Source organism: Erinaceus europaeus, chromosome 3 (assembly GCF_950295315.1).
Source record: "Erinaceus europaeus chromosome 3, mEriEur2.1, whole genome shotgun sequence".
Lineage (NCBI taxonomy): Eukaryota > Metazoa > Chordata > Mammalia > Eulipotyphla > Erinaceidae > Erinaceus > Erinaceus europaeus.
The window spans coordinates 81,709,957-81,737,875 of NC_080164.1; the positions used below are offsets into that span (position 1 = coordinate 81,709,957).

General features: G+C 43.0%; 1 protein-coding gene across 4 annotated transcripts; it reads left to right on the forward strand.

The window, feature by feature from the left end:
- Positions 1-2,947: 2,947 nt before the first annotated feature.
- Positions 2,948-26,211, forward strand: SULT1C3 (sulfotransferase family 1C member 3). 4 transcript variants are annotated; one of them, XM_016194400.2, is made up of 8 exons: positions 2,948-3,128; positions 9,187-9,404; positions 14,789-14,917; positions 16,520-16,617; positions 21,314-21,440; positions 22,898-22,992; positions 25,603-25,783; positions 26,003-26,211. In XM_016194400.2, the coding sequence occupies exons 2-8, from the start codon at positions 9,233-9,235 to the stop codon at positions 26,113-26,115; spliced, it is 915 nt and encodes a 304-aa protein (XP_016049886.1). In that variant the 5' UTR covers positions 2,948-3,128; positions 9,187-9,232; the 3' UTR covers positions 26,116-26,211. The 4 variants fall into 4 exon arrangements, with proteins under 4 accessions (XP_016049886.1, XP_016049887.1, XP_007537399.1 ...); XM_016194401.2 differs by having other exon boundaries at positions 9,207-9,404; XM_007537337.3 differs by having other exon boundaries at positions 9,219-9,404.
- The last annotated feature ends 1,708 nt before the right edge of the window (positions 26,212-27,919 follow it).

The window sequence follows — 27,919 nt, forward strand, 5'->3', positions numbered from 1 at the left end:
ATGTCCTTGGCGACCGCACTGAAAGCAGGCCCCGTTTTGCTTACGTGGGGCAACTGCATAGACCTGCGTCGTAGCGGGTGTCCCATAATTGCCTGATGTAAGCTCCTGTGTCGCTAGAATCCAATTATCTGGGTGTAGGTGTTTAAGATTAAGGCATACCTGACGGAATTGTGGTGTCATGCCTTCCCAGACAATAGAGCGCAGGAGTAGTGTGCGGACGTCAGGATTATAAACCTTTCTCTCTAAGCTTCTCTTCACCCTTGAGATGAAGCTCGCCAATGACTCATCAGAGCCTTGGTGAAAAGAGTTAATGGGAGCTGATGGATCTACATCAGGTGTGGTCACCCTTTCCCATGCTTGTGTTGCACAGATGCGTACCTGTTCAAAATAACCAGTTGGAAACCTGGCTTCTGCCTGCTGAGCTCCAGATTCATAAGCTCCTGCTCCAAACAAAGCATCAGAATTCCATTCTATCTGTTTGTTACTATTTTCCTGCGATTGCCTAGAGCACTCATCGCGGAAACATGCCTGCCACTGAAGATAGAGAGGGTCTGGGAGTGCAGCACGAGCCAGTTCTTTCCAGTCTTGTGGTGTATTTAAATGCTGGTAAAAGCTTCTCAAAACGGACTTGGTCCATGGAGAGTGCATACCGTCCTCCCTGACTGCTTGCCTGAGCGTTCCAAGTTCTTTCGAGGAATATGGCTGCCACGGCTGAGGGTTTTGTTTAGAAGGGGCCAAGTTTACTGGGAATGTGTGGATTTGGTCCGGTGGCACGGGAGAGGGAGCTACAGAAGTGGAAAGTTCAGTAGAAACTGCTGTAGTGGCTGCAGGGGAGACTAAACGCATATCTACGGGGACGGAGCTCCCGGGGTGGACTGCACATGGTTTAAAATCCTTAAATGCTGAAAAAATATCCTTTAGCTCTCGTATCTCAGCCACTAGATCTCTTAATGGTGATGTATCAGCAGGGGGCGGGGTCAGGGACAAGGAAGCCTCAGGCGGAGCTGAAACCGCGGCAGCAGGGGCCGGGGGCGGGGTCAGGAAAATGGAAGCTGCAGGCGGAGCTGAAACTGGGACAGCAGGGGCAGGGGCGGGGTTCAGGAACGCAGAAGCTGCAGGCAGAGTTGAAACCGCGGAGGCAGGGGCCGTGGGCGAAGCTGAAACCGGGACAGAAGGGGCAGGGTTCAGGAATGCAGGCGGAGCTGAAACCGGGATGGAAGGGGCGGGGTTCAGGAACGCAGGCGCCTCAGGCGGAGCTGAAACGGAAGCTGAAACCGGGACAGAAGGGGCAGGGTTCAGGAACGCAGGCGGAGCTGAAACCGGGATGGAAGGGGCGGGGTTCAGGAACGCAGGCGCCTCAGGCGGAGCTGAAACGGAAGCTGAAACCGGGACGGAAGGGGCAGGGTTCAGGAACGCAGGCGGAGCTGAAACCTGAAAGGTGGAAGGGGGTGGGGTCAGAGGAGGAGCGTCCGAACACGTGTGCGTGTCTGTGGGAACGGAATTCTTGGGTTTAGCTGCTGATCGCTTAGGATGTCTAAGTCTTAAGCACATGTGATTTAACTCTCGTACCTCAGCCTCAAGGTCACTTATCCTTATGGCATACCACGTTTTACATATCTTGAAAGTGGCGACCACAGTTAAAAAAATCCAAGGGGTAGCGAAAATTAAACCTTTTATGACAGCGGGAATCTGTCCCAGGTCAAGAGATAATGACTGGGACACCTCCTCATAAAACGAGAAATTTCCCATAGTGGAGGGAAACGCGGGGCCACAGAAGTGGGCGGATGCCACTTACCTGTGTCTGGGCGGTTTCGGAGACCTCAGGCCGGGCGTGGTGTGGGTACGGAACACGATGGGCGCCAGATGTTGTTGAGGTGGTCTGGTGTCGGGCTGCACCGCGGAGAAGAGAGCGGACGTCCAGAGCAAAGGGGTACACAGATCTTTATTATAGGATGGGGGGGGGAGGTTTGGTTCAGACCACGTGGAGCCAGCCAGCAATGGCCGACCGCAGGGGGAGAGCAGGGAGCGAGACCTCAGAGAGGGAGAGCCGAGAGCCCAGAGAGAGCGAGGGGAGGGGTGAGGGGGCTTTTTATTGGGCGACAACCAGGGGTGACGTGTAGGGCCAGGATTGGTTGAAAGGGGGCACTCTAGGATTTAGCGAGGCATAGAAAAACCTGGGGGTGGAGACTGCATCAGAATAAGTCCTCAGCAACAAATGTCTATGTTTCTTTTCTCCAAAATTGGAGAAATAATCTCACATTCACATTTCTGGCAGGATGGAGGTGACAGTAATAATAATAATACAAATAATTCAATACAATAATACAATAACACAAAACATGTAGAAGGAGATACACCTGCAGTACTGTTCCACCACTTGTGAAGTTTCCTCCCTGTAGGCAAGAACAGGGGGCTTGAACCTGGATCCTTGCATATGGTAAAGTATGCACTCTACTGGGTGTGCTACCACCAGGGTCCAAAGATAATCTCATCATATTTTTTCAACTTTGACTTTCTTTTCATCAGAGCATTCTGTTCACTCTAAGCCAGTGATGACAAATAGCTCTTGTTTTTGAGCCAATTCTTCTCAGTTTTTGGGGACCCTCTGGAAAAGTGCTCTAAGAAGGATTCTGAGGTTCCATCTGGATTCCCATGGAAACAGTTCTCTGAATGATTGTTGATGCACAGCACAGGCTCAGGAGGGAAAGTTGCTTTGTATACACCACACAGTGTCTCCACTTTATAATTCCAAACCTGTGTTACAAAACAGATTGCAGTGTCAGAGAAATGGCCAGCCACTAGACAGCAGAATTTTAAATCCAGAGCAGGGCTTGTGCTGTCAGAGAGAGAGCAATAGGGGTAAACACCCAGGGCTTCCTCCCACCCCTCCTCCTGCAGCTATTAACCATGGAGGTGGAGCCTCAGTCCTGCCCTGCATCTGGCAGCTTCTATATCAAGGGACTCAAAGGGGCAGGACTCCTGTCAGAGCTGTCAGGTAGGTCTTTCTTGTAAGATATACATGCCTGTACTGTAGAACTGGTGGTGATCCCAGGAGGAAGAGTCTGAAGAGAGCAAAGTCAAGTGTCATCAGAGATCAGGATCCTGAAACACTGTTGACTGGGCAAACTGTGAGTACCTGAGCAACCTGAAAGCTTGATGCTGAGTGACCGGATCAGTGTCCTTCTAGAACAGAGAGCAGGGTCTGAAGGAAGAGGAAGGATCTGGCTACTTCCTCTAGCTTGTAAGGGGAAACAGTTTTTTTTTTCAATGTTAAGAGGAAAAAAAAAGTTTTTTTCTACTCCTAGCCCCCATTTTCCCAAGGTCTCTGCCTTGAAAAGGACTAAAGTGTGTCTTGATGGAATGATAGGGTAACTCCATTACCAAAATTAACTGGAACTCATGGATAGACCTACTGTTACTACTGCTACTACTACTACTATTGCAACTACTGCTACTGCTACTATTGCTACTACTGCTACTACTATTGTTGCTACTACTGCTACTACTGCTACTACTATTGTTGCTACTACTGCTACTACTGCTATTGCTACTACTACTGCTGCTACTACTATTATTGCTACTACTGCTACTACTAGTACTATTGCTACTACTACTGCTGCTACTACTGCTGCTACTACTACTGATACTATTGCTACTACTGCTACTACTACTATTGCTACTACTACTACGACTATTGCTACTACTACTGTTGCTACTACTACTATTGCTACTATGACTGCTACTACTATTGCTACTACTGCTACTACTATTGCTACTACTATTGCTACTACTGCTACTACTATTGCTACAACTGTTACTGCTACTACTATTGCTCCCACCGGCAGGGGGGTCGCTTCACAAGTGGTGAAGAAGGTCTGCTGGTGTCTGTCTTTCTCTCCCACTCTCTGTCTTCCCCTTCCTGTTTTCCTCTTCTCTCTCAATTTCTCTCTCTCCTTTCCAATAAAATGGAAAAAAAAAAAAAAAAACTGGCTACTAGGAGCAGTGAATTTGTAGTGTAGGCACCAAGCCCTAGCAGTAATCTTGGAAGCAGGGAGAGAGAGACAGACAGACAGAAAAAGAGAGAAAGAGAGAGAGAGAGAGAGAGAGAAAGAAGGAGGAGGAAGATGAATACCTACAGCACTGCTCTACCACTCATGAAGTTTCCCCCATCTCTCCCTCCACCCCAACATATGAGGACTGGGTTCTTGAACCCAAGTCATGTGCGTGGTAACCCATGTGCTCCACTGGGTGAGCCACTACCTAGACTCTGGACAGATGATTGCCACATCCATCCCTTCCCCATTGGGCAGATGCTAGTCCAGCTAGTCCAGCCCCATGGAGGATAGAGGTCCTTGCAGTGGACCCTGGACTGACCCAGGAAAGTCCAATTTCTGAACTCCCTCTCTGCCCAAGGAGACACAAATGAACCAGATTTCCCTACCTGCTTATTGAAAGTCACTTTGAAAAGGGCCCCAGCAGCCTAAATAGCTGGAATTAGTGCTAACCCCAAGTCTTCTTTGTCTTTGTTTCTTCTGTAGAAAAGATTCCCTCCTCCTGAGTTATTTTCAGAAAAGGCTCAGCGGGATACCATGAGATACTGAGAAGACATGTCAGAATTCAAAGAAGGTTTAGCAAGTTCTTTTTCAGGAGAAGGGGTTGGGATACAGTGGGCAGAGGTGGGGCCAGGTACCCTGGACAGGACACATACCACAGGAGAGTCAGGACTCCCTCCCTCCCTTTCCCTCTTTATTTCTTTTAATAGAAGGTGAAAGACAGTGAGTAGAGACATCTATAGCACTGCTCCACTTCTCATGAAGCTTCCTCCCCTGGAGGTTCCCTCCTGCAGGTGGGACCCTGGGGACTTGAACCCGGGTCCTTACCTGTGGTAATGTGTAATGAGCCGCCAATGGACCCCATTGGAATTTTGAAGCATGGTCTTGTGTTTATCAAACTGTATAATCCAATAGGCTGTTTATTAGCAACTCCCAAGATAATACACCTATATAAAGTTAAATCCTAAATTGGCAATGCTCCAGTTTCTAAACCTGTTTACACAAATACTCAAGCACCTGGATTACCAACAGTACCAGTGTTGAGACAGAGGCCAAAGAAAACAACCCTGAAGGCTCCAATTAAAACCTCATTTAGAAACAAAACAAACAAACAAAACCTCATTTACAATGAATCAGCAGAAAGAACAAATAACATTCTAAGACCTCCCAAAACTTCAGGAAATGTATTTAAAACATAGATTAGGCAGAGTGAAAAACAAAAACGAAAACAAAACAAAACTGCAACAAAAACTGGTTGGAGAAGTAAATACCCTGAGATAATCCTTACTTACAGATTATTGTGAAAATACAGATATTCAAAAATGGGTACATTATAATGTACTGGTAAACTGGCAACTCTTTAAGGGAAGTCCATAGATGTGAATGCTCCTAAAAAGGGCAGCTGTAGGGGGTGGGGTGGGGCTAGGAGCTGGGGGAATGTGTGTCTCATCCTGAGCTTTCATTCTGACACCAGAAAGGGGTTGGGGTCCCACAGATGGAGCCCAACATCACAAAGTGATAAAAATGTGTGTAATGCTTCCTGGACTCATTCTATCTATCTATCTATCTATCTATCTATCTATCTATCTACTCTATCATCTATCTATTGATGACCAATTGATCTATCACCTATTTATCTATATATCATCTGTCTCATCTGTCTAGCTGTCTCTACCTATCTATATGTTATCTATCAGCATAATCTATCATCCATCTATTAATCTGTCATATTTCATCATCATCATTTACCTATCATCTACCTAACATTACATCCATCTACGTGTAGGTAAGAACTATCAATCTTCTCTTTTAAAATTTAATAAAATTATCTTTAGTTATCTATTGAATAGAGACAGCCAGAAATTGAGAGGAAGGGGGAGACAGAGAGGAAGAGAGACAGAGAGACACCTGCAGCCCTACTTCACCATTCCAAAGTTTCCCCCTGCAGATGGGGACCAGGAGCTTCAACCTGGATCCTTGTGCATTGTAACATGTGCACTCAACCAGATGCACCATGACCTGGCCCCAGAACTATCAATATTCTATGTACATCATCATCCTCACCATTCCTCCATCCATCTATCCATCCATCCATCCATCCATCCATCCATCCATCCATCCATCATCTATATCATCGATCTATTGTCTATCATCTCTCTATATTTGTATGTGTATGTATTTATCATTTGTTGTCATAATTATCATTATAATTATCTTGAGTCTAGTGTTACCTGATTAAGTAAGAAAACCTTGAGTTTAAGGATCAGCATAAGTCAAGGCTGTTTGAACTCAATATCTAATATACTCCATTAGAGAGAATTGTTTTTCTTTTATTTTTTAAAATTAATTAATTAATTAATTAATTAACTTTTGCCTCCAGGGTTTATCGCTGGGGCTCAGTGCCAGCACTATGAATCCACTGCTCCTGGAGGCTATTTTTTCCATTGTGTTGCCCTTGTTGTAGTTGTTGTTGTTATTGTTGTTATAGCTGTTGTTGCTGTTGGATAGGACAGAGAGAAATTGAGAGAGGATGGGAAGACAAAGAGGAGGAGAGAAAGACAGACACCTACAGACCTGCTTCACCACTTGAGAAGCGACCCCTTCTGCAGGTGGAGAGCTGAGGGCTCGAACCGGGATCCTTATGCCAGTCCTTGCACTTTGTACCATGTGCACTAAACCCACTGCACAACCACCCAGCCCCTGAGAGAATTGTTAAAACCAGCTAAACTTATTTTCTGTAGTAAGAGCTATGTATTTCCAACCTCATGCTGAGAATGAGCTAGACTTAACTGTTGGTGCAGCTCTGCCCTTGCTCTTCAAAGTTCATGTTTTTCTACTCCCAGAGTTCTGTCAAGTGTGTCAGAGCTAATACATCTCTATGTTACTGTTTTAATAAAAATGTTTTTCTTGATATCTTTAACTACATCATACTTGCATTCAGACATGTTTCAGGATTCAGAAACATTGATTTTATAAAGGCAATAAGGGAGTATGCTATAGGTCACATGCTAGTCCACAGAGGGTCTGGAACAGGACTCATGTTCAAGCATGTGGCTATTTCTTTTTTATTTAGCCACCAGGATTATTGCTGGGACTCAGTGTCTGCACAACTTCACCATTCCCAGTAGCTATTATTTTTAATGGAAGGTAAGGGAGGAGATAGGAAGGGGAGGGAGGGAGAGAGAGAGAGAGAGAGAGAGAGAGATCTGCAGTACTGCCCCACCACTTGTGCAACTTCCCCCTCTCTACAGGTGGAGACAAGGGCTTGAACCCAGGTCCTCATGTATGTTAACTGTGCACTCTACTGGAGAGCCACCACCCAACCCCTGCATGTGGCTATTTCTGTAGCAAAGTAGAACAGCACCAACATTAGTTGTATGTGCAGGCTTTCAAGCATTCAGGTCTTTTTTTTTTTTTGCATCTAGTGAGTCCATTGATCTTCTGATGGTCAGTTTGCCAGTAGGGAACTCAGTACGACTGAGTTAAACCTCTACTGCTTCTGGAACTCTTCTTAGTTCTCTAGCTTTCTAGGCCAGCTATGATTCCTCCTGCTTCTGCTCATCTAACTCCATCTAAGCCTGTTTCAACACTGTTTTATATCTGTCTGACTCAAGAGTTGATTCCTTGTTGGCCTTCTTTTGATGCTCACACTTGGCTGACTGTAAACTTTCTGTCCTCTGCTATGTTCCCCACATCCTATTCCTGCCTGTCACTCAGTCATCACACAGGCCACCACTGGGGTGTCAACCCAAAGCCATCACTGCCTGACACACCTCTAGTTTAGTCTCCCTCTGTCCGTTAGCTTTATCAGAAACACACTTACTGCTATATGGTCTTTGCATCCTGAAAAAGGAGCTTTTGAAAATGCATCATGTTCACTTATTTTGACTTCTCTTGATTAAACAAATGTAAAACATAGTAATGAATTCTTTACATAGCTTTCCTGACTTCCCCCAGAAAACAATTACTTTTTTGGATTATCTCTGGAGCTTCATTGTCCTTGGGAAACTTTTTCTGGTAGAGAAAGAGAGACAGAGAGGCAGAGAGAGATGGGGTGACAGAGAGAGACAGAAAGGCATAGAGAGAGACAGAGAGGCAGAGAGAGACAGAGAGGTAGAGGTAGAGAAAGAGGGAGAGAGAGAGTAAGAGAGAGAGAGGCCAGAATACCAAAGCTTCCTTTAATTCAATGGGGGCTGGGTTTGAACCTAGACTGTATACACAGCTGCTGTTCATTATCCAAGTGTGCTACTTTGTCAGCCTTCAATTATTTCTTTTAAAGGAGTATCTGTTGTCGGGCTTCTCTGCGGGGGAGAGAGAAGATACCAGAGTGGAGAGGGAACACAAATCTTTATTCAGGCAGGTACTTCAGAGTTAGGTGAGTGTACACTGGTTCCGACCACGTGGAACTAGAAAAATGGCCACCTCCCTTCTCTGCCTCAGGTTGCCTAGGTGAAAAGGGGCAAAGAGGGCTAACCCGGAACAGCATTGGGCTTTATAGGATAAAAGCTGGAAGTGGCAAGTCAGGATGGGATTGGCTAGGAAACAAGGCACTTTACAGCTCTCCCGGGAATGGGAAGGGGGAGGAGGAAACAAGGCACTCTGGGAAGCTTGGGTTTCAGCTCTCCCGGTAATGGGTGATGCCCTGAGGTATCTGCACAATACCCAACAATCTGTTTGTTGTTGAAGTGTAGAAAGGAGGAGGCTGGCTGGTAGCGCACCTGGTTAAGCACACATGTTGCAATCCATAGGACCTAGGTTCAACCCCCCTGGCTCCCACCTGCAGGGGGACAGCTTTGTGAATGATGGAGAAGCAGTGCAGCAGGTGTCACTCTCTATCTCTCCCAATAAGTAAATAAATAAAATATTAAAAAAGAAATTCTAACATTTTCATCAGCACATTAAAAGATAAAAATGTGCAGAAACGACACAGCACACTTTCTTTTTCTTCTTTCTTTTTTTCTTTTTTTTTTTATTTACAAAATTACAAAATAACATGGGTACAATTCCACACTGTTCCCACCACCAGAGTTCTGTGTCCCCATTCCCTCCACTGGAAACTGCAGTGGTTTTCCCAAGGTTGCATATATGGGTTGACTATTATCCCCTCTGGAAGTATGGACCAAAATTATTTTAGGACACCTTTTCATTTTAAAGTGCCATTATCAGGCCCAGATTGAACAATGTCATTGGAGAAAATGAATGATCTCCAACTGGATGACAAATACTTGGAACCAGAAACCAAGGAAGTGAATGGAATTCTCATGACCAAGATGATAAGTGACAACTGGGACAACATCTGGAATTTCCAAGCAAGACCGGATGACCTCCTCATAGCGACCTACGCAAAGGCAGGTATGTCTGGGGATGGCTGGTGGGCAGGTCAACTTCAGAGGAACTGGGCACTTGTAGTGGGTCTTCTGATTTGAAAATGAACACTTGCACCAAGGTTGGTGTCTAGAGATGTGGAAGCCAGACTTGATATGAGTTCCAGTCTTCCAAGGTCCAAGAACTCTGTTTTAGGAACTGGGTGGTAGTGCACCAGGTTAAACACACATAATACAAAGCACAAGAACCTGTGCAAGGATCCCAGTTTGAGCTCCTGGCTCCCCACCTGCAGGTGGTGGTGGTGGGGTCACTTCAAAAGCTGTGAAACAGGTCTGCAGGTGTCTATCTTTGTCTCTCTCTCTCTGTCTCCTACTCCTCTTTCAATTTCTCTCTGTTCTATCCAGCAGCAGCAACAACAACAACAGCAATGGAAAAAAGATGACTCCCAGAAGCAGCGGATTTGTAGTGCAGGCACTGAGCCCCATTGATAACCCTGGAGGCAAAAACAAAACAAAAACAAAAACAAAAAATCAAAAAAACCCCTTTTAATATCTATGTTATTTATTCCATTAGATAGAGGGAATAAGGCCCGAGCAGCACTCTGGCACAGGGGCTGAACCCACAAATGAATGCTTCTAAATCCAAAGTTTTACCATACCCAGGCTGCCCAAGCTTCCCCTTTTAATTTAGGTCTTTGGTAGAGGGAGGCATGGTGAGAATCCCAAATCTCAGAAGACTGAAGGAATTATGGAAGTGTTTTAAAGTCTAGCATGATTTATACAACACAGATGTTCTTGCAGTAAATACTGCCAACCCACCTTCGTCTGTTTTGAGCTACTAGGCCTCCCTGGAAGTGACCACACTCTTGCCCAAGAATATCTTCTCTTACTGGAGATGCAGAGCTAAGTGCTTTCACTCTGATTTAAATAATGTTAAGGGGAGAGAGACCAACAAGTGGCAGAGCTGGTAGAGTGCACACATTGTCATGTGTGAGGGTCTGGGTTCAAACCCTGGGCTACCACATAGGAGTGCCTACAAGTGGGGGGGAATTTCATGAGTAGTGGACCAGTGATGCCTCTCCTCCTCTCCCTCCTCCTCTCCCTCCTCCTCCTCTTTCTTCTTCCATTCTCTCTCTATCTCTCAACCTGTAGTGGAAAGAAAAAAATGGCTACCGGGAGCAGTAGTTTTATCAGCACTGAGATCCAGTGATAACTGACAGCGAAAACAAAACAAAAACAAAAGAACAAAAACAAATGAATGGGTTTGAGTTCAAACATACAGACTTCCTGCTGTAACATCTTTGGCTGTTGTCTTTTGGTTTTATAGTCCAAGATGACTGCTGGAGCTCCAGCCATCAATGCACATTCTAAAACAGCAGCAAGGTGCACAACCCAGGTCCAATCCTGGCCCCCTACCATCTTGGAGGAAATTTTGGTGCTATGGTTTCTTTCACTCTCTCTCTCTCTGCTTCTCTCTCTCTCTGTGTGTCTCTCTCTGAACAAGTCATCCCAGAGCAGTGAAGCCCTGGTGATGACAAAAGAAACAAAACAAAGGTGGAGGGTAGATAGCATAATGGTTATGCAAACAGACTCTCATGCCTGAGGCTCCAAAGTCCCAGGTTCAATCCCCTGCACCACCATAAACCAGAGCTAAACAGTGCTCTGGTAAAAATAAATTAAAAAAAAAAGAAACAAAACAAAACAGCAGCAAGGCAGTGGGAAAGAAGGAAAGGAAGGAAGGAAGAGAGAAAGGGAAGGATAAAGTCATGTATCTACTCTTTGAAGAAAACTTACAGGCTTTAGTAGTGTGGATACCTCTAGCTGCAGGAAGACTGCCAAGTATCACTTTTAGTTTTTTTTTTTTTTTTTTTCCTCCAGGGTTATTGCTGGGCTCGGTGCCTGCACCATGAATCCACCACTCCTGGAGGCCACTTTTTCCCCCTTTTTGTTGCCCTTGTTGTTGTAGCCTCATTGTGGTTATCATTGCCATTGTTGATGTTGTTTGTTGTTGGATAGGACAGAGAGAAATGGAGAGAGGAGGGGAAGACAGAGAGAGGGAGAGAAAGACAGACACCAGCAGACCTGCTTCACCGCCTGTGAAGTGACAACCCTACAGGTGGGGAGCCGGGGGTTCGAACGGGGACACTTTTAGTTTTTTATTAGTGACTAGTAATCATCAACAAGATTGTGACTTTTATACTTACCCAGATAAATTTTGAGTCTTGATATTTTAATAGAGAAGGGAAGAATGGATGTTAGTTATGAGGAGTTTATCATATTTTATTTCCTCCCAAAGACTGCAAACTGGCTAACAATTTGAAATTAAATTTATTTACTTCAATATTCATTTGCTCAAGCTACTTGATTAAATGCAATGCCACATGTTGGGTAGGAGAGGGCAAGCACACAAGACCAAGTCCTGACCTCCACTGCTTCTTATCTCAAGGAGTCAGATGTATGAACCCTAACAATAAGGAATTCAGAGGAGTGACTGTCCCTCTGGCTGTCACACAAAGGTCGTGTCAAAGACTTCATTAATTCATGTGTCATGCAGCGATGTACCCAGGATGTCACAGAGAGGTTTTTTTTTTTTTTTTGGCCTCCAGGGTTATCTCTGGGGCTCTGTGCCAACACTACAAATCCACTGCTCTTGGTGGCCATTTCCCTGCCCCCCTTATTTTTTGGTTAGGACAGAGAGAAATTGAGAGAAGAGGGGGAGATAGAGATAGACACCTGTTGACCTGCTTCATTGCTTGTGAAGCGACCCCTCTGCATGTAGGTAGCTGGGGGCTAGAACTGGGATCCTTTCAATGTGATCCACCACATCAACAAAAGCAAGACCAAAAACCACATGGTCATATCAATAGATGCAGAGAAAGCCTTTGACAAAATACAACATCCCTTTATGATCAAAACACTACAAAAAATGGGAATAGATGGAAAATTCCTCAAGATAGTGGAGTCTATATATAGCAGACCTACAGCCAACAGCATACTCAATGGTGAAAAACTGGAAGCATTTCCACTCAGATCAGGTACTAGACAGGACTGCCCACTATCACCATTACTATTCAACATAGTGTTGGAAGCTCTTGCCATAGCAATGAGGCAGGAGCCAGGAATTAAAGGGATACAGATTGGAAGAGAGGAAGTCAAACTCTCCTTATTTGCAGATGACATGATAGTATACATGGAAAAACCTAAGGAATCCAGAAGCTTTTGGAAATCATCAGGCAATACAGTAATATGTCAGGCTATAAAATTAACATTCAAAAGTCAGTGGCATTCCTCTATGCACACACTAAGTTAGAAGAAATTGAAATCCAGAAATCAATTCCTTTTACAATTCCTTTTACAGAATTCCTTTTAAAATTCCTTTTACAGAAATCAATTCCTTTTATAGCAACAAAAACAATAAAATATCTAGGAGTAAATCTAACCAAAGAAGTAAAAGACTTGTATACTGAAAATGATGAGTCACTACTCAAAAAAATTGAAAAAGACACAAAGAAGTGGAAAGATATTCCATGTTCATGGGTTGGAAGAATTAACATCATCAAAATGAATATACTACCCAGAGCCATCTACAAATTTAATGCTATCCCCATCAAGATCCCAAGCACATTCTTTAGGAGAATAGAACAAATGCTACAAATGTTTATCTGAAACCAGAAAAGACCTAGAATTGCCAAAACAATCTTGAGAAAAAAGAACAGAACTGGAGGCATCACACTCCCAGATTTCAAACTGTATTATAGGGCCATTGTCATCAAAACTGCTTGGTACTGGAACATGAATAGACACACTGACCAGTGGAATAGAATTGAGAGCCCAGAAGTGAGGCCCTACACCTATGGACATTTAACCTTTGACAAAGGGGCCCAGACTATTACATGGGGAAAGCAGAATCTCTTCAACAAATGGTGTTGGAAACAATGGGTTGAAACATGCAGAAGAATGAAGCTGAATCACTGTATTTCACCAAATACAAAAGTAAATTCCTAGTGGATCAAGGACTTGGATGTTAGACCACAAAATATCAGATACTTAGAGGAAAATATTGGCAGAACTCTTTTCCGCATAAATTTTAAACACATTTTCAATGAAACAAATCCAATTACAAAGAAGACTAAGGCAAGTATAAACCTATGGGACTACATCAAATTAAAAATGCTTCTGTACAGCAAAAGAAACCACTACCCAAACCAAGAGACCCCTCACAGAATGGGAGAAGATCTTTACATGCCATACATCAGATAAGAGTTTAATAACCAACATATATAAAGAGCTTGCCAAACTCAACAACAAGACAACAAATAACCCCATCCAAAAGTGGGGAGAGTTCATGGACAGAATATTCACCACAGAAGAGATCCAAAGACCAAGAAACACATGAAAAAATGCTCGAAGTCTCTGATTGTCAGAGAAATGCAAATAAAGACAACAATGAGATATCACTTCACTCCTGTGAGAATGTCGTACATCAGAAAAGGTAACAGCAGCAAATGCTGGAGAGGGTGTGGGGTCAAAGGAGCCCTCCTACACTGCTGGTGGGAATGTTAATTGGTCCAGCCTCTGTGGAAAACAGTCTGGAGAACTCTCAGAAGGCTAGAAATGGACCTACCCTATGATCCTGCAATTCCCCTCCTGGGGATATATCCTAAGGAGCCCAACACATCCATCCAAAAAGATCTGTGTACACATATGTTCTTGGCAGCACAATTTGTAACAGCCAAAACCTGGAAGCAACCCAGGTGTCCAACAAGATGAGTGGCTGAGCAAGTTGTGGTATATATACACAATGGAATACCACTCAGCTGTAAAAAATGGTGACCACCATTTTCAGCCGATCTTGGATGGACCTTGAAAAATTCATGTTGAGTGAAATAAGTCAGAAACAGAAGGATGAATATGGGATGATCTCACTCTCAGGCAGAAATTGAAAAACAAGATCAGAAAAGAAAACACAAGCAGAACCTGAAATGGAATTGGCATATCGTACCAAAGTAAAAGACTCTGGGGTTGGTGGGTGGGGAGAATACAGGTCCATGAAGGATGATAGAGGACCTAGTGGGGGTTGTATTGTTATATGGGAAACTGGGGAATGTTATGCATGTACAAACTATTGTATTTACTGTAGAATGTAAAACATTAATTCCCCAATAAAGAAATAAAAAAAAAGAACTGGGATCCTTGAGCTTCTTATTATATCTGCTTAATTTGGTGCACCACTGCCTGACCCCCCATACAGAGGTTCAATCCATCCTGGGTAGTCATGCTGAGGTGATAAAGGAACTGATTCTGCTCAGTACTGAGCAAATGAGGATCTAACTAAATATATCAATAATCAAGGTGATAAGACCTAATTGTGCCCCAGTGCTTGGGATTGAGCCTGATAACTAATGTTTCTAGGCACAACCTGGACACAAGAGATAGTGGACATGATCCAAAATGATGGTGATGTGCAGAAGTGCCAGCGGGCCAACACCTTTGACAGACAGCCCTTCATTGAGTGGACACTTCCCCCACCCCTCAACTCGGGTAAGTCAGTAATCACTGTGCTGGACCCATTTTCATCTGAAAAAAAGGTACTTTCTCTCTTTCTTAGGGGTATTAATGGCTTAGATACCATTGTTCATACATGTGTAAATATCATTGTGTAGATATCATTGCTCATACATGTGTAAAGTTTGCTGAAAAACACTCTATCTCAAGCCTAGGTCCGTCTTCACCATCATGTTCCAGGAACTGAAAATTTCACCCCACCCTTCTACCCCAGAGTCTTTTACTTTAGTGCAATACACCAACTCTAGTCCACGTTCTGCTTTGTGTTTCCCCTCCTGTTCTTATTTCTCAACTTCTGTCTAAGTGAGATCATCCCAGATTCATCCTTCTCTTTCTAGCTTATCTCACTTAACATGATTCCTTTAAGCTCCAACCAAGATGAGGTGAAGAAGGTGAAGTCACCATTCTTAATAGCTGAGTAGTAGTATTTCATTGTGTATATAAAGTATGCTCTATCATCATCCACCTAGAAGATATTTCCACAGGGCACCAGGAAGGAGTTGAATGGTTATTCAGATTAACACACCCATTTTGGCTGGGAAAATGCTCCTGACTTAACTTATGGGGGAGCCAGATGCCAGGACCCTGGGACTCATTGTGTCTCAAGGTTGAGAGAATTTACTTTCAGACACCATCAGCGATGAATGAAGAAATCTGAAGGGATGTACACATGACTGCCCAAGGTGGGACAATGTTAAGTGTCCCAGACCAGAGCTCTAATAGAGTATTTATTGACAAAATCATGTCTCTCTCCTTCTCTACCACTCCCTTCCTTCTCAATTTCTGGCTTTTTTTATCCAATAAATAAATAAAGATAATAATAATAATAATGTATATTTTAAATAAAGAGAATTTTACTCCTTTCTTTCTAGTCTGTATATCTACTACTTCTCCTTGCTTTATATCACTGGAATTTGATGCTGAGTGTTTAATCAAAGAATAGTATTGGATTCTCACAGATACTGGTGTATATCTAGGTTTTGGGCTCCAGGACACATTGGTGGGGTCTTCAGTCTAGGGAAGCCTGGTGGGCATCCTGATGACATCTGGAACCTGGTGACTGAAGAGAGTTAACATACGAAGCCAAACAAATTGTTGAGCAATCATGGACCCAAAGCTTGGAATAGTGGAGAGGAAATGTTAGGGGGGTACTCACTGCAAACTCTAGTGCACTTCTGCTTTCAGGCATATATTTTGCAGTAGTTTATGGATACGTGTGAACATATGCTTCCCCAGAGACCCACCCTACTAGGGAAAAAGAGAGGCAGACTGGGAGTATGGACTGACCAGTCAATGCCCACGTTCAGTGGGGAAGCAATTATAGAAGCCAGACCTTCTACCTTCTGCAACCCACAATGACCCTGGGTCCATGCTCCCGGAGGGATAGAGAATGGGAAAGCTATCAGGGGAGGGGATGGGAAATGGAGATTGGGTGGTGGGAACTGTATGGAATTGTACCCCTCCTACCCTATGGTTTTGTTAATTAATCCTTTCTTAAATTAAAAAAAAAAAGAACAGTATTGGATTCATGTAGTTCATGAGAAATGTGTCATTGAATGGTATAGTCTTCTTTCCCAGGTCTGGATCTGGCCAACCAAATGCCTTCTCCTAGAACTCTAAAGACTCACCTGCCTGTTCAGCTGCTACCACCCTCTTTCTGGAAAGAAAACGCCAAGGTAGGAAGAACTCACTCTTCAAATTAGTTTTGATCAGTATGGCCACAGAATGCCTCTAAGAGGATATGGTAATATATGTACTCTACTGGGGGCATCATTTCCACCACTCTGGATCTCCTTTACTTCAAAATATTATTATGGATCAATTAATGCTAAGTTAAAGTTTTTGGATGAGGTCAATTTGATTAGTTGCCTATAAACCACATTGGAAGAAGGAGAAGAATAAAATAAAGCATCTGTCTCCTGTAGTATCTTATTTTGAGTCATCCCAGAAAAAAGTGCTAAGATGAAAGGTATTCATTTTTATTTTTTTGATTTGTTCTTATGTAAAGAAAGAGAGGAGGACAGAGAGAGACAGAGAGAGGGAGAGAATGAGAACGGGAGCATCATCCTGCAATACAATTCTAGGATGGAACTATGTACCTCATGGTCTCAAATACAAAGCTTTTCCCACTGCTTCAACTCCTGGGTCATGATCAAAGAAATTTATTTAGGAAAAAACCTGAGAAGTAAAGAGTGGTACGAAACAGAGGAGGATGGGGAGCCATTAGAGCATGATACGGTGTCTAGAGATTGATCCACTCTAGAAAGAACATATGTCATGGAGCAAGTTCCCAGGCGATATTTCCTCCATTAAAATAATGATCCTGGGTCCATGCTCCCAGATAGCAAAAAAAAAAAAAAAGTTTACTTTAACCTGGAAGAAACCCAGCTGTCCATTCATCTACAACATATGGGTGACTGAGAAAGCTGTGGTATATACAAACACAATAGAATACTACTCAGGTATTAAAAATGGGGAATTCACCTTCTTCACCTCATCTTAGATGGAGCTTGAAGGAATCATATTAAGTGAGATAAAAAAGAAAGAAGGATGAATGTGGGATGATGCCACTGATAAGCAGAAGTTGAGAAATAAGAACAGAAGGGGAAACCCAAAACAGAATTTGGACTGGAGTTGGTGTATTGCACCAAAGTAAAAGACTCTGGGGTGGGTGGTGGTGGTGGTGGTGGTGGTGGTGGTGGTATGTGTGTGTGAAGTTCAGGTTCTAGAACGTGATGGTGGAGGAGGACCTAAAGAGGATCAGATTGTTATGTGGAAAACTGAGAAATGTTATAAATATACAAACTACTGTTAAGTGGAGAATCTTGAGAACATCATTCTCAGGTTTATCTGGGTGGTTCTAAATGGCATCAAAGGATCCTTATAAGAAGAAGGAAGAAAGGTAAAAGGATGTAGGAGATGTGACATTGAAACCAATATTGACATGGCTCATGGATGGGACCAAGAGCCAAGAAATGCAGGTGACCCCTAGGGTATATAAATAGCAAGGAAATAGATTCTCCTTTAGAGCCACAAGGAGGAGCCAGCTCAGTTGACAGTTTGCCTTTAGTTTAGTGCAATTTGTCCTCAGGAACTGTAAGAGAACACATATCTTGTTTTAAGTCACTGTATCTGTGGTAACTTGGTTTATCAGCAATAGGAAACTCACGCCCATGGTCAACAGACTCTCAGGACACTTACTGTTTGAGATTAAATCATAGCTACCTGACCCCCGGCTCAGACATTTTCTCCCTCTTGGCCCCAGTGTTATAATGGGGTGCAGTGCCTGAGTGACTCCAGCACTCCTGGTAGCAATATATGTGTGTGTATGTGTGTTTTCTGATTAGTGAGTGACAGATAGTGAGGGAGAGAGAGATGAATAGGGAAGCAGAGATGAGCGAGGACTGCTTTACTACTCATGAAGCTTTTTCCCCATGCAGTTGGGGCCTGGAGACTTGAACCTAGATCCTCATGCCTAGTAATGTGTATCCTCTACCAGATGTGCTATGACCTAGCCCCAACTTAAGACTTTCTATGTTTCAGTGACTCAGACTTTGATTTACAAAAAGGCAACAACCAACAGGAGCATTAAGTAGTACATTCAAGGGCCTGGGTGGTTGCTTACTTAGTAGAGTGAACATGCTGCTATGTGAAACCAACTAGGTTTAAGCCCCTACTCTCTACCTGTGGGGGTAATCTTCACCAGTGGTAGAGCAGTGCCACAGGTGTGTCTTCTCTCTTCTGCTCTCTATCTCACTATTTATCTCTTTCTCTCACCTTCTATTAAAATGAAAGAAAAAAATGAACATGGGGAGCAGTGAAATCATGCAGGTACTAATTCCAGTGATAGCCCTGGTGGCAAAAGAAAAAAAAGAAACATTTACATAGTAAAATATTGCAGTTGCACATTGATCTTATAGTCAAAACTATACTTTTTTTTTTTCCACCAGTGTTATCTCTGGGGCTTGGTGCTGGCACTGTGAATCCACTGTTCCTGGAGGTCATTTTTTCCGCATTTCTTATTGGATAGGACAGAGAGAAGTTGAGAGAGGAGGGGAAGATAGGGAGAGAGCAAGATAGATACTTGCAGACCTGCTTCACTGCTGTAACATGATCCCCCTGCAGGTGGGGAGCCGGGGGCTCAAACCAGGATCTTTGCACAGGTCCTTGCACTCTGTACATTTGTAAGCTTAACTGAGTGCACTAACACTTATTCCCCCTACTTTTTAGTTTCTTAATTACTTTCTCAAACATTTTTGATAGTGAGAGATAAATAGGGAGGGAAAGAGAGAGATGAATAGGGAAACAAAAAGAACACTTCTTCACCCCCATGCAGTTAGGGGCTGGAGACTTGAACCTAGATCTCTCATTGGTGAGAAATTCAGCAGTGAGAAAAAGAGCAGAGAAACAGAGTCCTGATGCATGTGCAGTCATCTGAGAGAGCCAGAGAAAGAAGAAGGAAAATTCAAGAGCCAGGGGTAATTGGCTCAGTGAAACATACAACTAATAATTAGGTGTGTTGGACACAAAAATTCTTTTCAGTAAGTGGGACATGGGGGAAACATTTGGAAAACCACTAATGTGTCCCTTTTCTGGGAGTGCCCACAGAAACATGCTAGGAAAGGGGCAGAGGTGCTAAGTAAGAGGAAGCAGACAGCAAGGCATGAAGCCTAAAGGCCAGTCCTTCTTAGTTCACACTGCTCTAGGAGATGATACTGTCGGTTACTTCCAAAGGCAGATATAACAGTGCTTTTAGAGGTCCTGAGATATTTTTTCAAATATAATTTACTTATTTTATTAATAATAATTAGTCTCACATACGTGATGCTGGGAATCCCACTCAGAAACTCACATTTAAGAGTCCAGAACCTTATCTGCCCTACTACTTTCTAGGCTGTGAGGTCCTGAGATCGTATAAGTAAATGGAAAGTTGCTGTGATAATTCATCTGTGGTTCAGTGAAATGACTCCCTTGGATAATGTGCTGCTTTGCCATGTGCGCAACCCACGTTCAAATTCAGCCACTCCTACACTGGAGGAAGCTTCCATGCTGTGGTCTCTTTCACCCTCTGCCTCTCTGTCGAAAGAGAGAGAGAGAGAGAGAGAGAGAGAGAGAGAGAGAGAGAGAGAGAAAGAGAGAGAGAGAGGGAGGGAGAGAGAGAGAGACCACCTGCAAGGCTTTAATTCTTCCTATGTGACTGAAATTAAAGGATTAACTGTCTTTGTTACTTTCGTCCAATAACCTAGTTGGAGTCCATGTCTTAGTGAAGAGTTAGGGGACCTTCTTTTCCATAATGAAGAACCCCACCATAGCCTGACTTACCTCCAGGAATATTATAGTTAGGGTGACTGTAGTGTTTACTATACAGACTATGACACTTCTTAAAAAGAAAGGTTATGCTCTTCATAGTTATGTTGAGATTACAGATACCAGTGGGCATTCTGGGAAAGTTGGAAGGCATTTTTTGGAAGGTTTTTTTTTTTTAATTTATTTATTTATTGGATAGAGACAGCCAGAAATTGGGAGGGTAGGAGGTGGCCGATAGGAAGAGAGAGAGAGACACCTGAAGCCCTGCTTCACTGCTTGTAATGCCACCCCCCTTCAGGTGAGGAGCTGGGGGCTTGAACCAGGATCCTTATACCGGTCTGTGTGCTTTGCGCAATGTGCCCATAACCCGTTGCTCTACTGCCCAACCCCCCCATGGTGCATTTTTTTATTAGTGATTTAATAATGATCGACAAGAGTGTGGGATAAGAGGGGTACAAGTCCATTTAATTGTCACTACCAGAGTTCTGTATCCTATCCCTTCTATTGGAAGCTTTCCTATTCTTTATCTCTCTGGGAGTATGGATCAAAGATCTTTTTGGGGTACAGAAGGTCTGGCTTCTGTAATTGCTTCTCTGCTGGACATGGGTGTTGGCAGGTCAATCCATACTCTCACCTGTCTCTATCTTTCCCTAGTGGGGTAGGGCTCTGGAGAGAGGTTGGCTTCCAGGACACATTGGTGATGTTGTCTGCCCAAGGAAGTCAGGTTGGCATCATGGTGGCATCTTCAACTTGGTGGCTGAAAAGCATTAAAATATAAAGCAGAACAAATTGTTTAATAAATAGGAACCTAAAGGCAAGAATATAATAGATGAGATTTGGGGTCTTCATTGCTAGAAGAAGCTAGGAAGTCTATTTTAGGTATATTCCAAGGGGCCCAAGCCCTTGGGGTCCATTTGACCATAGAAAAGGCATTCATGTTCAATTACTTGAATGGGATTACCCAATTCTTCCTTGAGACTAGTGACACGGTGCTTTTGTCTTAATGCTATTTTTTTTTGTCTTGTTTTATTTCTATACTTCACTCTCCTTGATGGCTTATTTCAGATTATTTACGTGGCCAGAAATGCAAAGGATTGCCTAGTGTCCTACTATCATTTCTCAAGAATGAACAAAATGGTGCCAGACCCTGGCACGTGGGAGGAATATGTGGAGACATTCAAAGCTGGGAGAGGTGAGAGATAAGAGACTTATTCACTCACTTACTGACACTAGCAAGGAGGGGTTGGTTTCATGGAATTATTGCACTCACTGAGGCCCTGGCAGGATGCAGATGGCTCACTTCAGGTGGGTTGTTTGAGGAGAGTAGGACATTTAGAAGGAGTCAAAGTACTTCCTTGATGGCTTAGAAAGCTGTGGGCAGAATTTAAAGAAACCAATGGGTAATAGAACAATGTCCTGAGAAGGGCACCAGCAGGAGCAGGGATTCATTTCCTCCTGGAGACAGGAGAGACCTCCTTGAAAAGCAAGGAGGTTTCTGATAAAGGAAGTTCACATGGAAGTTTCTGATAGAAGAAGTTCATCAGAAAAATAAATATACAGTCCTCACTTCCCTTCCGCCTTGCCCCCAATTTTTAGCATTTCTTGCTTGCAATGCTTGAGGACTCTGGAAACTGTTGACATAGTCCATACAGGTAAACATATGGACCAAAGAGGACCAAAGAGGGAGAGATTGGAAAGTGGAGTTGGCAGGACCAACTTAAGATGCCCAGTGCACTTCTCTTCCTTCTACTCACCATCACAGGGCATAGAGGTGTCTAAGTATCTTATAATTACAGGAAGAAAGACTTCTTTTCAAAACCAGCTTGTCAGGAAACAGTAACCATGGCATGATACTGATCTAGGCTCCATGCAGTGATGCAAAAGAAATAGATTATGAATCCCTGGCCAAGAAACAACATCTCACATGGTAGCAAGTTCAAAGGTGGAAAAATATAAACCAAGGAATCAGAATACTTTTGATCATCTCCCTACATAACAAAAATATATTTCACATGAAAATTCTGCCCTGGGGGACTGGTTGGTGGCACACCTGGTAGAGTGCATGCATTGCAATGCAAAAGGACTGGGAGGTCAAGCTTCTGGTCCCTTCCTGCAGGGGAGGAAGCTTCATGAGTGGTGAAGCAGTGCTGCAGGTGTTTATCTCTATTGTATTGTGCCTCTCAATTTCTGTCTCTATGCAAAATAAGTAAACCAATAAACTATTAATGAAAGAATCCTGTCCTGGGTTTTTGTCTTCTAGTTACGTTTATCAAATACTCTCTTTTATGACATCATACTTTTTAAAAATTTACGTATTTATTTTCCCTTTTGTTGCCCTTGTTGTTTTTTTCATTGCTATTGTAGTTATTATTGTTGTTGATGTCGTCATTGTTAGGACAGAGAGAAATGGAGAGAGGAGGGAGAGGCAGAGAGGGGGAGTGAAAGATAGACACCTGCAGACCTGCTTCACCACCTGTGAAGCGACTCCCCTGTAGGTGGGGAGCCGTGGGCTCGAACCGGGATCCTTATGCTGGTTCTTGTGCTTTGTGCCATGTGCACTTAACCTGCTGCACTACATCCAGACTCCCTCATGCTTGTTTTATAAATTTAAGGTTGGTATTGATACTCCATCTCTCTTCTTCCCCTTAGTGCTATGGGGCTCCTGGCACGACCATGTAAAGGGATGGTGGAAAGCCAAAGACCAGCACCGTATTCTCTATCTATTCTATGAAGACATGAAAGAGGTGAGGAGCAATGCTGCCTCCATTCTTCGTTAACTCTCCTTGCTTTCTTCAATCTACAAACTCTGGTTGAATCTAGGGCTTGCTTGTTGAAGATCCCAAGTGCCAACTCTGACTTCCTAGGACACTCTTTGCAGCTCAGTCTTATTCTTAAAAGCACTTTTTTTTTTTTAAAGTTAGTCTTCTAAGTTCTCTTTGCTTCACTAAGCAATTTCTGGATGACCTTTCTCTTTAGGAAATCACCATACACTTTTGTCATTGATTCAGTGCTGACACCAAGAGCAGTATTTGTCACCTACAAATGTGTATCATTTCACTTGGTAGATAATGAGATTATCTTAAAAGCTGATGAGACTACACTTGTAGAATTCAGTTCCATTCTCCCTCTTTCACACCCCAAACCCACACCAAACACTCAACTTTAACCTAAGTCAACATGGCTAGTTTGGAGAATTACTGCATTGGAACAGAAGATTGATCTTTCCACTTCAAGACATTGTATATGGGTAGCATCAAAAATTCACTGTCATGATCCAGTGGATAAATATTCTACCTCTACAAAGCTATCTCCTACACCAATTTTAAGCTTTAAGCTCCTTTTTTTGCATTTCACTGATGATAGATACAAGGCATAAGGATCTCTTAGTGATCTTCCTGTTAAACTCATCTATTCTTGCCATCTCTAGAGCCCAAACACTGTCAGTCACACTGTGCTTCAACAGTAGTGTGTCTGTCATTTTTTCCCAATGATTTTTATGTCATCACACATTTATTTAAAAGTAAAGGTCTGTAGAATAGGAGTTAGGAACATATATTCTCAAGTTACATTATTTTAAAATTGATTAGTGTGAGTAAACTAGGCTAGTTTATTATTAGTTATTTAATATTCATTTACAGAATTATAAGATAACAGGGATATAATTCCACATCTTTCCTGCCACCAGAGTTCTGTGTTCCTATTCCCTCCACTGGAAACTGCAGTAGTTGTCCTTAGGTCACAGATATGGGTTGACTATTATTATTTTTTTAAAGAGATTTTCTTTTAAAAAATTTTTTTTATATTTCTTTATTTATTTTCCCTTTTGTTGCCCTTGTTTTTTCATTGTTGTTGTAGTTATTGATGTCATCATTGCTAGATACAGAGAGAAATGGAGAGAGGAGGGGAAGACAGAGATGGGAAGAAAAAGATAGACACCTGCAGACCTGCTTCACCGCCTGTGATGTGACCCCCCTGCAGGTGGGGAGCCGGGGGCTCGAACCAGGATCTTTATGCTGGTCCTTGTGCTTTGCACCATGTGTGCTTAACCCACTGTACTACCGCCCGACCCCCCCTTTTTTTAAAGAGGTAGCTCAGCTTCTTTTTTTAAATTTTTTTATTATCTTTATTTATTTATTGGATAGGACAGCCAGAATTATTATTATAATATAATAATAATAATAATAATTATGACAAGCACTTTCAGCCACCAAACTGTAGATGCTACTATGATTCCATCCTGAATTCCCTGGGCAGATGACCTCACTACTGTGTCCTGGAACCTCCCCTCCCCACTAGATAAGCATAGAAACAGACTAGGGGTATGGGTCCACCTGTCAACGCCCAGGTCCAGTGGAGAAGCCATTATAGAAGCATTATAGACAGAGAGGGAAAAAGATAGAGAAACACCTGCAGCCCTGCTTCACCACTTGCAAAAGCTTTCCCCCTGCAGGTGGGGACTGGGGGCTCAAACCAGGACCTTGAGCATTGCATGTGAGCTCAACGAGGTGCACCACCATACAGCCCCAGTTGACTATTATTTCTATATCTATCTGCATATCTATCTATCTATCTATCACTTATTTAATTTGCCCATTCTTCCTATGGTTCTGCCTTCTCTTCCTTTCTAGGTTACACATGTACCTTTTATTATTTATGAGTGTCCTTTTTTTTTCCTCTCAGGGTCCAGATGGAATTGGGGTTCAGAGCCCTCTGGTCATCTTCCCCTAACCTTTCTCCCCCTCTGGGAGTATGGACCAAATTCTACAAATTCTAAAATTCAGGGTGCAGAAGGTGGGATGCCTGGCTTCTATAATGGCTTCTCCACTGGACCTGGGCATTGACAGGTGGACCCATACCCCTAGTCTGTTTCTATGCTTATCTAGTGGGGAGGGGAGGTTCCAGGACACAGTAGTGAGGTCATCTGCCCAGGGAATTCAGGATGGAATCATAGTAGCATCTGCAGTTTGGTGGCTGAAAGTGCTTGTCATTTTTACAACCTTCCTTGATCTCTATCAGGAGCTGTACTTTTTCCTTCCCATCAAAATCCCTTAAGACTCTTCCCCTGACCCCCACGTTGCCAGCAGCACATAGCTCTGAGTCAGGTCCTCCAATTAAATGTGATCACATCTCATTTCCCCAGAGTCTCAGTGGCTGGGGCCCTCTCTCATCTTTGTGTTGTGGCAACGCCTGCCGTAGTACAGTGCCTTATACATGGTCATCACTGCTGGGATATATTTGTTGAGTACATTTGAATGGATGCCTTAAGTATTCTACCCCCTCCACTACATGTCCAAATAGAGTGTTATCCCTAATAATAAGTCAAGATTTTTTTTTTGTATCTGCTTTACAAATAGGACCCAAGGCGGGAAATTCAGAAGATATTGAAGTTTCTAGAGAAAGACATATCGGAGGAAGTGCTAAATAAAATAATCTATCACACCTCCTTTGATGTAATGAAGCAAAACCCAATGGCCAACTACACCACATTGCCTACCAGCATCATGGACCACTCCATCTCTCCTTTTATGAGGAAAGGTACATGCTATTCTGCTCTATGGTGCTGAAGCAAACTCTGTGGCTCCCATGAGCTGCTTAGTTTTTCTAGTAATGTTTTATTAGCTGTGATCGCTAACAACACTACAGTGTAATTTCTGAGAGACAAGCTCCCTTTTTCCTTCCTTTCTTGTGCTCATTCTGAGGTCATCTGCTTATATTGATTGCTGTGGCAATAACCATGACTTTACCTTGTCTCAGGGATGCCTGGGGATTGGAAGAATTACTTTACTGTGGCCCAGAATGAGGAATTTGACAAGGACTACCAAAAGAAGATGAAAGGAAGCACCCTGACCTTCCGCACAGAAATCTGAGAACAGCTGGGAACCCCTGAGGACCTCTGAACCTAGATTTTAAAACTTTGAGTCTCACAATCAAGAAGACTTATAATAATAACACTCTTCCTCCAATCGTCAGTTTTGAGCACTATCTTTAGAGCCTATGCCACTATGATATACTTCACTGACATATAATGAGATCCTGGACAGAAGTATAAGATGAGATTGCATGACCATTCCCCTAGACACCAACTGCCTGATACTGTACGCATCTATACTCCAGCAGATAAATGCACCCTTCACTCCCTCAAGAATTTACACTTCTTCCCTCCAAGAGACCACATTCATGAAGAGAGAGACATCAGTGGAGGTAGAACCTCAACATAAGAGGAAGTGAAAAGAGAAGCAAAGAGAAGTGAGTAGTAGGAAGAGTGAAAAGGGAACCTATTTCATTTTTTTTCTTTTTAAAGTTTAATGAACACTTCTAGTCTTTTAAAAAATTATCTTTATTTGTTTATTGGATAAACAGCCAAAAATTGAGAGGGAAGGGGATGATAGAGAAGGGAGAGAGGCAGAAAGACACCTGCCAACACTGCTTCACCATTTGCAAAACTTTCCCCTTGCAGATGGAGACCAAGGGCTCAAGCCTGGGTCCTTGCACATTGCAACATGTGTGCTCAGCCAGATGCACCATCACCCAGCCTCCATTTCAATTATTTTAAAAAATATTTTAAACATTTTTTTTGATTTTTAAAAAATATTTATTTATTCTTTTTTGTTGCCCTTGTTTTATTGTTGTTGTCATTGTTGGATAGGACAAAGAGAAATGAAGAGAGGAGGGGAAGACAGAGAGGGAGAGAGAAAGATAGACACCTGTAGACCTGCTTCACTGCAGGTGAGGAGCTGGGGGCTTGAACTGGGATACTTACGCCAGTCCTTGCGCTTTGCACCATGTGCGCTTAACTCACTGCGCTACTGCCTGACCCCCCCCCCCATTTCAATTCTTTTTTTTTTCCATTTCAATTCTTAATGGGCAAGAATGAGCAAAGATTCAGGTTCAAGTCCCCAGTCGCTATCTGCAGGAGGGACCCTTCACAAAATGATGGAACAGTGCTGTAGGCATCTCTCTTTCTTCATGTTTCTTTCTTCCTCTCTCTTTGTCTCTCACCGTCTATCACAAAATGGCCACCAGGATTGATGGAGTCATACTGGTGCTGAGCTCCAGTATTTTTCTGGACATAGGGGTAGGTGGACCAACTCTGAGAGATATATAGGTGACAAGGAGTAAACAAAAATGAAGCAGGGAAGTCATAGAGAGGTGTCTTGCTCAGGAGGACTCAAGATGGATATGGTCTCACAACCAGAGGAGAAATATAGGCAATGAATGAGATGCACACAGGAAGGAACACTCCACTTTTGTAGCCAGCCAGGGCTAGAAATGAGAGAAAGACTTTTATTCTTATGTTTTTTTTTACAGTTTGAAAGAACCTTCAACTAACTCAAGGGGAAGAAGAAATACTTAGCACTGCATACTCATCAGGGAAAACAAAAATGAATACTACACCTATGCAAAGAATCACATGCTTCTTAGAAAAGAGGGCTCCTGGAAAATTATCAGGATTGCCAAATTATTCACCTACACATGTACTGCTTCTTTTGATCAAAACTTGTCTTAAGACAAGTATCTATCTAACTGGGGAGACAGTATAATTGTGATGCAAAAGTCATTCATGTCTGACTCTCCAAGCTCACAGGTTCAATCCCCAGCACTGCCATAAGCCAGAGCTGATCAGTGCTTTGGTCATTCTCTCTCCCTCTCTCTCTTAATTAAATAAATAAA

Coding starts and splice junctions, on each gene's coding strand:
- SULT1C3 (XM_016194400.2), top strand. CDS start 9,233: ATGTCATTGGAGAAAATGAATGATCTCCAACTGGATGACAAATACTTG. Junction 16,618..21,313: donor TCTGGAAAGAAAACGCCAAG/GTAGGAAGAACT, acceptor GGCTTATTTCAG/ATTATTTACGTGGCCAGAAA. Junction 22,993..25,602: donor TCTATGAAGACATGAAAGAG/GTGAGGAGCAAT, acceptor CTTTACAAATAG/GACCCAAGGCGGGAAATTCA.